Source organism: Palaemon carinicauda, chromosome 33, assembly GCF_036898095.1.
Source record: "Palaemon carinicauda isolate YSFRI2023 chromosome 33, ASM3689809v2, whole genome shotgun sequence".
Lineage (NCBI taxonomy): Eukaryota > Metazoa > Arthropoda > Malacostraca > Decapoda > Palaemonidae > Palaemon > Palaemon carinicauda.
The window spans coordinates 6,913,702-6,925,215 of NC_090757.1; the positions used below are offsets into that span (position 1 = coordinate 6,913,702).

The 11,514-nt window shown below is 33.4% G+C and overlaps 1 protein-coding gene across 2 annotated transcripts in view; it reads left to right on the forward strand.

Moving 5' to 3' along the window:
• Nucleotides 1–10,865, forward strand: part of LOC137625832 (protein SpAN-like) — a 301,309-nt gene extending 290,444 nt beyond the window's left edge. For both annotated transcript variants that reach the window (XM_068356721.1, XM_068356722.1), the window contains 6 exons: nt 3,678–3,830; nt 5,850–5,972; nt 7,894–7,984; nt 8,439–8,639; nt 9,190–9,335; nt 10,051–10,865. In XM_068356721.1, the coding sequence (XP_068212822.1) occupies nt 3,678–3,830; nt 5,850–5,972; nt 7,894–7,984; nt 8,439–8,639; nt 9,190–9,335; nt 10,051–10,163 (827 nt within the window). In that variant the 3' untranslated portion in view covers nt 10,164–10,865. The remainder of the gene's footprint in view (nt 1–3,677; nt 3,831–5,849; nt 5,973–7,893; nt 7,985–8,438; nt 8,640–9,189; nt 9,336–10,050) is intronic.
• Nucleotides 10,866–11,514: the final 649 nt, after the last annotated feature.

Below are 11,514 nucleotides of genomic sequence, written 5' to 3' on the forward strand. Positions count from 1 at the left end.
CTCTTCGGGAATAACTAATAAGCCATTCATAGTTTGAAATAATTATATGGATAATATTTCATATTGAGCTACGTAGTAAACATTTATTTAAGAAAAAGAAAGATGAAAAATGTACGGAGGCGCTGATGTATAAGAAAATGTGACACAAATTAATAGTATTCGAGTATTTTCCCAGATCACAAGATATTCTACACCCACAAACCTTATTTGCCTCATAATCATTATGCTGAACTAGTATCCTATTCTTTTTTATATCCAATCACGTCATTTTACATACAACTCAATAATCTACCTGTCTCTATATATGTGTTTATCCACAAAAGTAAATTTTTATTGTATATCTTATTAAAATAAAAGCTTTAAAATTTATAAATGGAGTTTGTGTATATACTTTATATATATATATATATATATATATATATATATATATATATATATATATATATATATATATATATATATATATATATATATATATATATAAAACATGTAAAAGCCAAAAAATTGGGAAATTACACTTCAATCAATAACCCAAAAATCTAAGGCTCTATTTTTTTTCTTGAGAGAATTCACTATTTTTCGAATCATATTACTGAAAGTCACCCAGTATGAATGTCACCTTTCAAAATCTGTCTTAACTCAACCTAGCATGGCGTAATCTAACCATCCCCAGCTAGATCTCTCTCTCTCTCTCTCTCTCTCTCTCTCTCTCTCTCTCTCTCTGCCAGTCCCCATGATGCTCGCTCAATCCAATAAGATCAATTATTTTCATGTTTAATCAGTTTCGTCAATATCTGAGTTCACCAGACCGTAATACCCAAAATCATGCTTTGTCCAAAGATCTCAAGGTTAATTGCTTACTCTTTTTGTTTAGAGGCAAAAAAAAGTATATTCGTTCTCCATCATATGATTTGTTTTTTGTTGTGCGGTTCGGTCTAAACTTGGCAAACACGTCGTTGATGTAAGATAGCTTCGTCAAAACTTGAAAAAAAAAAAATACATAAATTAGTTTGTGGTTGCCTGGTTGGACAGGGTGCAAAAATTGCCGTTTTTACTCAACTTGCATTTTTTTCTGATATTTATTTCTCCAGGGATTATAATTTATTTTTTCCATTCTAACTAGTTTTTGACAATGCCATACATGCTTATCATAATGATCAAATTTTCATAATTGTCTATTGAGATAATACCGTATATTTATCCTATTTTGGGCTGTCGAGTAGAAATGCGTTATGTTATTTAAAAAGAAAAAAAGTTTTCAGTTTTTGAGACAGTGAATGTCGGAGTTGTAATGCCATAGAGTTATTTCTGAATTTACCCAGATAACTGATTGATTCATTTTAGTTTTAACGTATCGCAACAAATATGATCCTTGATACATCTTATTTCTAGTATGAAGTATGGAGTTAGCCTCCCTTTTCAGAGATTGAGGATGAACACGAAATGCAGAAGTTGGTATTCTACATTTCAAACCGCGAGAAATTCTTGTCTCTTTTCTGGAATTATTTCCTTCAATTATTGCCCAATCTCGACAATTAGTGACATTGGGCTCTAGTAACGATCGTCGAAAGAGTAAGGAGCTATATTCTTTGGATGTGTAAATAAAACATGTGAGCTACGCTCCTTATGATGAAAGTACACTGTTAAAGATTTTCCATAAAAACGGTAAAAATCCTGTAGCAAATGTTGCCAGGCATTTACCGTTTTAAAAACGGATATATTGACGTTAATGGGTGATATTACGGTCACCAACCCGTGAAAGATAATGACAAAGTAGGGTAAAAAAAATTACGGTCGCCTGTGTTTTACTGAAATACGGCTGAGAACAGTATATTTTTAAGGAGAATTTTCGATTCAAATTGCGGTTTGTTTTTACAGTGTAGAGAGAGAGAGAGAGAGAGAGAGAGAGAGAGAGAGAGAGAGAGAGAGAGAGAGAGAGAGAGAGAGATGGTCATAGAAGATTCAAGGGACATCCAGGAATGTGAAAGTCCTAGTATTTTGCTGGGGAAGAATTTGATTCTAACTTTCTTTCACAAATCATGTAATTCAGAAATCTAGAGATAAGATTAATTTAAATTCTTATTTTCATTAACAGAAAATTACCATAGATTTCGCAGAGTGAATGGCAAAATTTTTTTAATCTTTTAAGTAGTTTTGAAATGGTTATAGTTTATTAAATGTTTTCCTATAAACCTTTTCAAACCTCGGATATCCGGGTATACCATATTTAGGGACAAGTATATTTCAAGTTATGTATAACAGCGACTGAAATACATAAAACAATTACCTTTTCTGTTTTTTTTTTCAATCTCAAATGACATCATCTCCGCGTGGGTGGTCACTGACCCGGCTATTTCAGTAGCCAAAAAAGAAATTCGTTATCAGTAGAATGACCGGATGACATCATTGTTGATGTCCTTAAAGGCATGCTTTGCCCAATGTAAGAAATTCGCTGTGGCACGACACAGCTGATGATGTCATGGCGTTTCGATCTCTGGGTGTCTTTTTAAGGCTCCCTTGGCACCAGTGACGTCATGTCTTTCGACCAATAAGGACTTGCCCTGTCACGCGCCTGTCCACTGACATCATGGATCGGTTATCCATTAAGAGAACTCGACGCCTAAACTCTCTCTCTCTCCCATTAAGCCGCCATCTTGGAGTGTGACATCATTTCACAAGAAGACGACCACTTCTAAAACTCAAAAGTCATCACTGTTTTGTTCCCCCGTTCTTTATTTGGTGAAGGAGCCAACACAGGGCATTAGTTTTACCTAAAATGGAAATGGCTGCATTAGCTGACAAGAGGTTGCAGTCACGAAAATTCCATTTGGACATAAATAAAAGAAAAATGTGCGTCTCGGTGTTTTGACTCGGTCGAGAGTTGGAGGGAAATGAATTTTTTTGTGTTTACAACAGCGAACAATTTCTGGCCAAAAGGTCTCACGCATCGTGTCTGCGTAGGCACAGTTTCTGTTGTTGGGAGTTTAATGAAAACTGGTATACTTGTTGAATAAATCAAACCTCCCGGAATTATTGTTTTTGGCGGCCATCTTGTGGCGCCATTTTTTTTTTCCAGAAGACTTTGAGGAACGGCCGTGGTTACTTCCACTGGATTATCAAATAAGCAGTTTTCATTATTATTATTTTTATTTCTTTTGTTCTTGTACTATTTTGAAATTATTAGCCATTCTGAGATAGTTTTGTAGAAGTATAGATGCTTTCAAAGGAAGTAATTATGATTTATATACATATTCGATATATATATATATATATATATATGTGTGTGTGTGTGTGTGTGTATGTATATATACAATATATATATATATATATATATATATATATATACATATGTATGTATGTGTATATATATATATATATATATATATATATATATATATATGTATATATATGTATGTATGTGTATATATATATATATATATATATATATATATACTGTATGCATTTATGTGTATACACAGTACATATATACTCGTATGCACGAACTTAATCATGCTTATATGTATAAAAGAAAAAATCCTTGAATTTAGAAAAACGTCGTACATATTTTGAGACTTAAAGTGTTTAACCATATTGCAATTTAGAATAACAAGATTACATGGCGTAAAAAATTACACAAGAAACTAAAATTAAAGTCGATGTCCTCTGATATATTCCAGGTGTCATACGAGAACCAAGCTGCTATTACTCCTTCGAGAACGAAGTCGGCTTCCTGGAATCTCCTAACTTCCCCAACCAGTATCCCCCGGGGAGAGACTGCTGTTACGATATAGTTAGGCCTTCCCGAAGGCACTGTGGGGTTAAATTGACAGGTAAGACACTCCATTGGTTCTTAGATTGTGAGGGGCTAGTGTTGTGGTGGCCAATGTGGTAACGTCTCTGACTGGTGAACGCCAGACTTGGGTTCGAGCTTCTTCGGTCGCTGCAACATCACCATCCTTGCGAGCTAAGGATGGGGCGTTTTGGTGAGCCTATAGGTCTATCTGCTGAGTTATCAGCAGCCATTGCCTGTCCCTCCTTGGCCCTAGCTTGGGTGGAGAGGGGTCTTGGGCGCTGATCGCGTGTGTATATGGTCAGTCTCTAGGGCGTTGTCCTACTCGATAGGGCAACTCCACTTTCCCTTGCCCCTGCCATTCATAAGCGGCCTTTAAACATTTAAGACGCTAAATCTTCTTCTATAAACGTGCTTTTTTTTTCTCTCTCTCTCATTGTGTATGGGGTAAGCACGGTTGTCCTCTTTCTGAAGTACTTTGCTTTGGCTTCGGGGTAGACCGTAGTCCCGATCGGCTGTCCTGCCTGACATAGCTTAGACCCCGGTAGCGTATGTTTTTGTGTTGTACCAGTCACCAGCGTCCTTCCTGCCAGCAGCCAGGAGTCTTAGTGCGGTTAGGTCGACAGTTCGAGACGTGTGAGGTATCTGCTATGTTTTTAGAAGGTGTCTAAGCTGCTAGAATTGACAGGTAATCAATCCATAGATACCAAGATTCCAGAGTTATTTCGCTTATGTAAAAAGTCACCTGTTTTTTTACGGGTTGAGAAATGTACCATAGATAGTGACTTTGTTATAAATGAAATATACATTGCGTAGTATCTTTACGATTAATGAAATGTATATTTGTTAGTGACTTCACTATTGATGAAATATACTGCATATTCAGTTGTAACTTTACGATTAATGAAATGTATATTTGGAAGTGACTTCACTATTTATGGAATATATATTCAGTTGTGACTTTACGATTAATGAAATGTATATTTAGAAGTGACTTCAGTATTTATGAAATGTATATTTGGTGTTGACTTGACTATTAATATGTATTTTGGGTAGTGACATCATAATCAACTAAATATATTTTCAGTAATGACTTCATAATTAATAAAACGTGTCTTTGGTAATGACGATATGTTTCAAGAAATGTAACTTTTAGTGACTTAACGATTAATGAAATGTCTCTTTCATAAGCAGGAACAACACAATTAATTGCATCTTTAGTACAAGTGACGATACAATTAACCGAGTGTAAATTTGTAAAATCTTACGACGCAATTTGTGAAATTTACATTATTTTATAGTTAACTTCCAGAGTGTAATGTATTTCTCTGACTCATAAAAATACAATTTATACTTTGCCTTATTATACTTTAAAAAAAGTCTTTCATTTTTTTTTTTTTTTCATTTTTGAGTTTCTGGTTTAATCAATAGGTTTAGTGGCATGTTTACAATCTGAAATAGTCTTTACGAATTAACTTTTTTCTATTATTGAATTCCTAAGTATTCAAAAATCATTTAGTACTTAATCACTTATTATCAGGCTTTAATACAGAAATACCACTAGAAACTTTTTATCTTCGAAATTACGAAAGGGAGCTTCTATCAAAAGTTTTATTCAACATCAAAATAAGAAATTAAAATCATTATCAAAAGTTACTTATTATCAAGATTATGCATAAAAGATACCATTTAAAGTTACAGTACTTTGCTAGTTACTTATTATCAAAATTATACATAAAAATACTATTTAAAGTTACAGTTATTTGCAAGATTACAAATGAAAATTACATCAACAAAAGTTAGAATCATCATCATGATTGCGTATAGGAATTACACCAAAACGTAGAATTATCACCAAGATTACATATGAAACTGCATCCCACAGCCACACCTATATGATCACTACATTTAGCAAGTCCATCAACAGCTACGCTTTATATATCCTAAATTAATCTACATTTCACGTCTATATTACATTTTGAAATCCCACCAGAAGCATTTATCTCCATCATTGCACAGTGAAATCCCAAGCTAATATTCCTCCATTTCTACCACACAGTAATTGCCTTGGACGTCGGCAAAGGTGAAGAGGAGGGCTTCTGTCAAAGGGACTGGTTGACTCTTCCCTCCTGCGTTCCGGAAACGGGCACGAGAATATGTGGCAACGATACTGGGCAAGTTTGTAAGTACTATCATATCTGCTCCAGAATTTGGACTGGTGCACACTTGGCTTAAGATTCTTAAGTGTGTATGGGATGTGTTTTTTATGCTTTCTCCAGAATTTTGACAGGTGCACACCTGGCTTAAGGTTTTGAGTGTATATGGGAGGTGTTTTGATTATTTGATACCTTCTCCAGAATTTGGACTGGTACACACCTATGTTAAAATATTTGAGTGTGTATGGGAGGTGTTTTGATACCTGTTCCAGAATTTGGACTGGTACACACCTATGTTAAAATTTTGAGTGTGTATGGGAGGTGTTTTGATACCTGTTCCAGAATTTGGACTGGCACACACCGGGCTTAAGATTTTGAGTGTATATGGGAGGTATTTTGATTATTTGATACCTTCTCCAGAATTTGGACTGGTACACACCTAGGTTAAGATTCTTGAGTGTGTATGGGAGGTGTTTTGATACCTGCTCCATATTTTGGACAGGTACGCACCTGGTCTAAGATTCATGAGTTAGTATGAAAGGTATTTTGATTATTTGATACTTTTTTCCATAATTTGAACTGGTACACACCTGGTTTAAGATTGAAAGTGTATGGAAGTGTTTTATACCTTTTCCAGAATTTGGACCAATAAACACCTGGCTTAAGATTCTTGAGTGTGTGTGTGGAAGGTATTTTGAAATAAAACTGTGTTATCACTTGAAGTGAGAAGCAAATGTTTTGTTGATAAGAGAGACTGACTAGATGAGTTCATAAATTTAAGAAGATAATCCAAGTTATTAGAATAAGTTTATAAAGATGAAGATTGCCGGGTAAATAAAATTGTTAGAAATTATTAAAGGGGATGGTGGGACCACAAGAATATGTAATTCAATAATTGGGAGGACTTTGAGGTACAGTATTAAGTAACTTTACAAGCGAGTGAGAAGGTAGAGGATTGCCTGAAGAAGTCTTCAAGCAATCAGAGAACTTTTTTTCTATTCCTTTTGGTTTCTTCGAGTCATATACACTCCAGAGTCAAGTGAATTATATTATTTATGATCCTACACCCCCCTCTCATCTTTTTCTCTTTAAGGCACTTTATGATGTTGGTCTTTTTTTCTTTTTCTTTTTTTTTTGTCTGAGCTAAATACACCTCAGTTTCCTTGCATTTACCTAGTTTAATATGAATTTGGCTGATTTTATAAGCGCAAGAAGTATGAACATATGTCCATCACTAATGTAAGAAAATTTCATTTCCATATCAGTAAATTGTTATAAAGAATGTGAATGTAAGATGATTTTAATCATCTAACATGTTAGCTGTAAAGATAGGTCTAGAGTCTAGACAAATATCAAGAATTTTAATTTCAAAGCAAAGTCCATTTGTAATTTTATTAATAAACTTTATAAAAAGTCAATTTGTAGTGTATATGAAGAGTGAAAATTGATTAATAAACTTGATAAAAAAAAATTGTAAATATGTGAAAAGTGAAAATTGATTGTCACGCTGTTGAGCAATTCCAAGGTACTATAATTACATTGTAATTTGGATAAACTTGATGAAAACGATTTATTGGGTTATATATATATATATATATATATATATATATATATATATATATATATATATAAATGGATATATGTATATATATATACATATACACATATACATATATATATATACATGTACATATATATGATATATATATGTATATGTATTTATATATGTACATTTATATATATATATATATATATATATATATATATATATGTATATATGTACATTTATATGTGTATATATATACAGTATATATATATATATATATATATATATATATATATATATATATATATGTATGTGTGTGTGTGTGTATATACACATATATGTGTGAGTGTGTGTGTGTATATAATGCAAATACATAATAACTAATTTCCGTTTCCTTCCAGACCAGTACCTGTTTCAACCAGGAGCCTCTGCAATAAGGTTCGTCTTCCACTCCAGCGAGAGGACAGAGGGACGCAAGGGATTCAGAATAAGGTAAGATAGATAAGTTTTCTAGTAGATACTAATAGGTTCTTATCCTTTCCTTACTGGGCTATTTTCACAGTTGGAGCCCTTGGACATAATTATAGCATCCTGCTTTTCCAACTAGGAGTGTAGCTTAGCAAGTAATAATAATAATAATAATAATAATAATAATAATAATAATAATACGCATACAGATACACCTAGAATTACGCACCGTGATACTGGGGTTTCTAGTAAAATATAATTTTATATTGATCAATATGAGAATAATTGTTTATCACATATAATTTTGAATTAAATAATTTATTCTTATAATATTGCCTGAGTGTTAGTAGTAGTAGTAGTAGTAGTAGTAGTAGTAGCAGGGATTCTACCTATAAATACAATAAACAATAAAATATTACGAAGACGTTAATGTTAAAAGAATAATTGGTCAAAGTAACATTTCCATCTGACATTGCAGATACGAACTGATAACATCCTGCCCGGGTCCTTATCAGACGCAGAACCCTCCTATATCGACCATCCCAGGGACGTCAAGGGGCCCTGGGTCAGCAGGGGCCCCCTGCTACACGCGCATCACGGATAGTAGGGGCACTATCAACACCCCTTATCACCCGAAGATGTACCCTGATAATCTGGACTGTGTTTATGAGTTCATCAAGTAAGATAAAAGATTCTCTTGATCTGTTGATTAATTAAATAATTACATTTAATTCATATATTTAATTTAATCATTTTTGTATCAATTTAATAAATGACTTATGTTCGTTATGATTAGCCTGTAGGTCTACAGTCGCCGATGATTAAACGAGCACTGTACGTTGAATGAGCTTCAGGTTCTGTACAGAGAATATCATTTAAGTATATATATATATATATATATATATATATATATATATATATATATATATATATATATATATATATATATATATGTGTGTGTGTGTGTGTGTGTGTGTGTGTATATATATATATATATATATATATATATATATATATATATATATATATATATATATATATATATATATATATATGTGTGTGTGTGTGTGTGTGTGTGTGTGTGTGTGTGTGTGTGTAGGCCTATCTTTGATAAATTACAAGAATTTCCTTTCTCGTTTTCAAATCAGTTTTGTTTTACAGTGCACACCATGGTACCGTAATTTACAGCACACAAATTACATAATTGTGAATTTCCTTTTCGTTTTCAGGACAAGCCCGGACATATGTGGAATTAGGATGGCCACGGTGAATTTCGACATGGACCATCCTCTAATGACCGTGTTCGGAGGTGCCTGTACTGACTTCCTTCACCTACCGTCCTGCGGATTCCTCTGCGGAAAAATAAATTTCTCTTGTAAGTAATGCAACATAATTCAACACTTACCTGTTTTATATTTATCAGCACGAGATATGTGGAACTGTTCTATATCAAGTTTGAAAGTGTTTAGTACTATGATTCTTCGAGGTTCTAGAACTGTTTCGGATTTTTTAATGACAGTGACTCATGTAGGTTCTAGAGCAGGTTTCTAATGTATGTAGGACAGTGAGCTATTTAGGAACAAGAACTACTTCTTAAGTTAGTAGGTGGGGTTCAAGGGCTACTTTCTAGTACTCATTCAGGTTCTAGACCTACATTCCGTTATCAGGACAGTAACTCTCCGAGGTTGAAGACCTACTTTCTAAAATAGTAGAAGGCCGAGTGAAATTGGGTCCAAGAACTACTTTCTGATTTTGGCAATGCAATAAACCATTTAGGTTTAAGACTTACTTATTAAAAGTAGTAGGATAGTAAGTCGTTAAGGTTCAACAGCTACTTTCAAGTGTTGGGAAGAGTAGGTTGTTTTGTAGAGTAATTATAGTTAAAACAAAATTAACGTGTGTAATATACATTATTGGTGGTAAATATGATTTTGGTTTAAGGTGTATTTTCTTGGATAAGTATTGAAAGTATTTGAAGAACTTGGAGTGATCATTAATCATACTATGATGATAAAAAAGTACAGAATAGAGAAATAATGTTTAATGATTGGATATTTTGTAATAATTCCTCCATTAATTAACCTTTACAGGGGTGGTCGCTTTCCAGCCTGGGGCAACGAGCTTGAAGTTTCATTTCCATTCGGATGAATCGCAGAACTTTTTGGGATTCCTAATCAACTTCGAGCAAGTAACGGATTGTTGACACCGCCTCCATAACATAATTCCTCTAATATACAACTTCCGAATTAGTGTCTTTATTTTAATGTGTATACCGAAGTTTCAACTTCTCGAATTCAATTGTTGAGACTTAGAACTTCGAAACCTTGAGTGATTTTTGGTGATGCTTCGTAAATTGAGCTAGAAATGTGAAAGAGAAGGTGATTTATATTATTTAGTCAAGAAAATGTGAAATCGTAGTGTAGACTAAGGTTGAAATGTGCTGATGTACGCATTATTTTAACGTTTATAGTCACACAGCTACAGTTCCCAAACGTACATAATCATTTAAGCATACAAGGATATATGTGAGAGGTAAAATTCTCATGTATATAAACACACACATGAATAAACATTACTTATGAATGCATATAATATGCGTTAGCAAGATGCTGACCTGATGAAGATACAGTCAAGTTTATATTAGAGCAAAGAACGTTTTTTACATGTTTGTTCGGGCATTTGGTTTAGGCCTACATGGAGCACAAGACTTCTTATGAAAGGAAAAGGCGTTTGATTGTTCTTGTTTTGTTTTATAATTCCTATCTGGACTTTTTCAAGTTTAGACAATGTTGAATAAAACAGATTCTCCTGCATATCCTCGACTCGCAATAAACTTATGCTTGAAATTGCAAACCCATAATGCAAAATGCACAAGTTTCCATCGTAACTCCCGACACTGCATGGTTGCAATTTATTAGAATAATACTGTGATGTTCCTTATGTCCAATCAAAAATGGAGTACGGAAAGAAGAGACCAGATTCAGATATGATAGAAGAAAACAATAACTGTGAGGTGGCCAATACTGTATGTCGTAACTGAATGGCGGTGTTGAAGGACTTTTAAAAATCTAACTGACCTAAAGAAAATATGGTTATTAAAAGGAAAATGTCACTCACAGAATATTCAGTTTGTTACTGACAAAACATAAATTCAAAATTTTCTAGAATTTAAAGTTAAAAAATCAGCTACATTCTTCAATTTCTAGAAATAACGTGAATACGTGATCAAGGTAATTCATTTCATACAAATCTCAAGACTCCATCATGGTTGTTTTCATGTTTTTAAATCATTATATCGGTAAACTGTATCTTTAGGTAGAGATGTGCATTTATTTAACAGTGGACGAGTTCTGGCTATTTTGGCATGTTTCTCTGTATGACCAGTGGGTCCTGGGCATCATAATTTACGGATATGTCGACTAATATGGAACATTGTTTCATATTTATATCCATTGTGTACGTTTTGGAGACTTCTTCTTTATGGGAGACTGATGGTGTTCAGATGTTTAAGGTAGCTATTGTGTTATAATAGATAGCTGGCATTTTAATCCTAT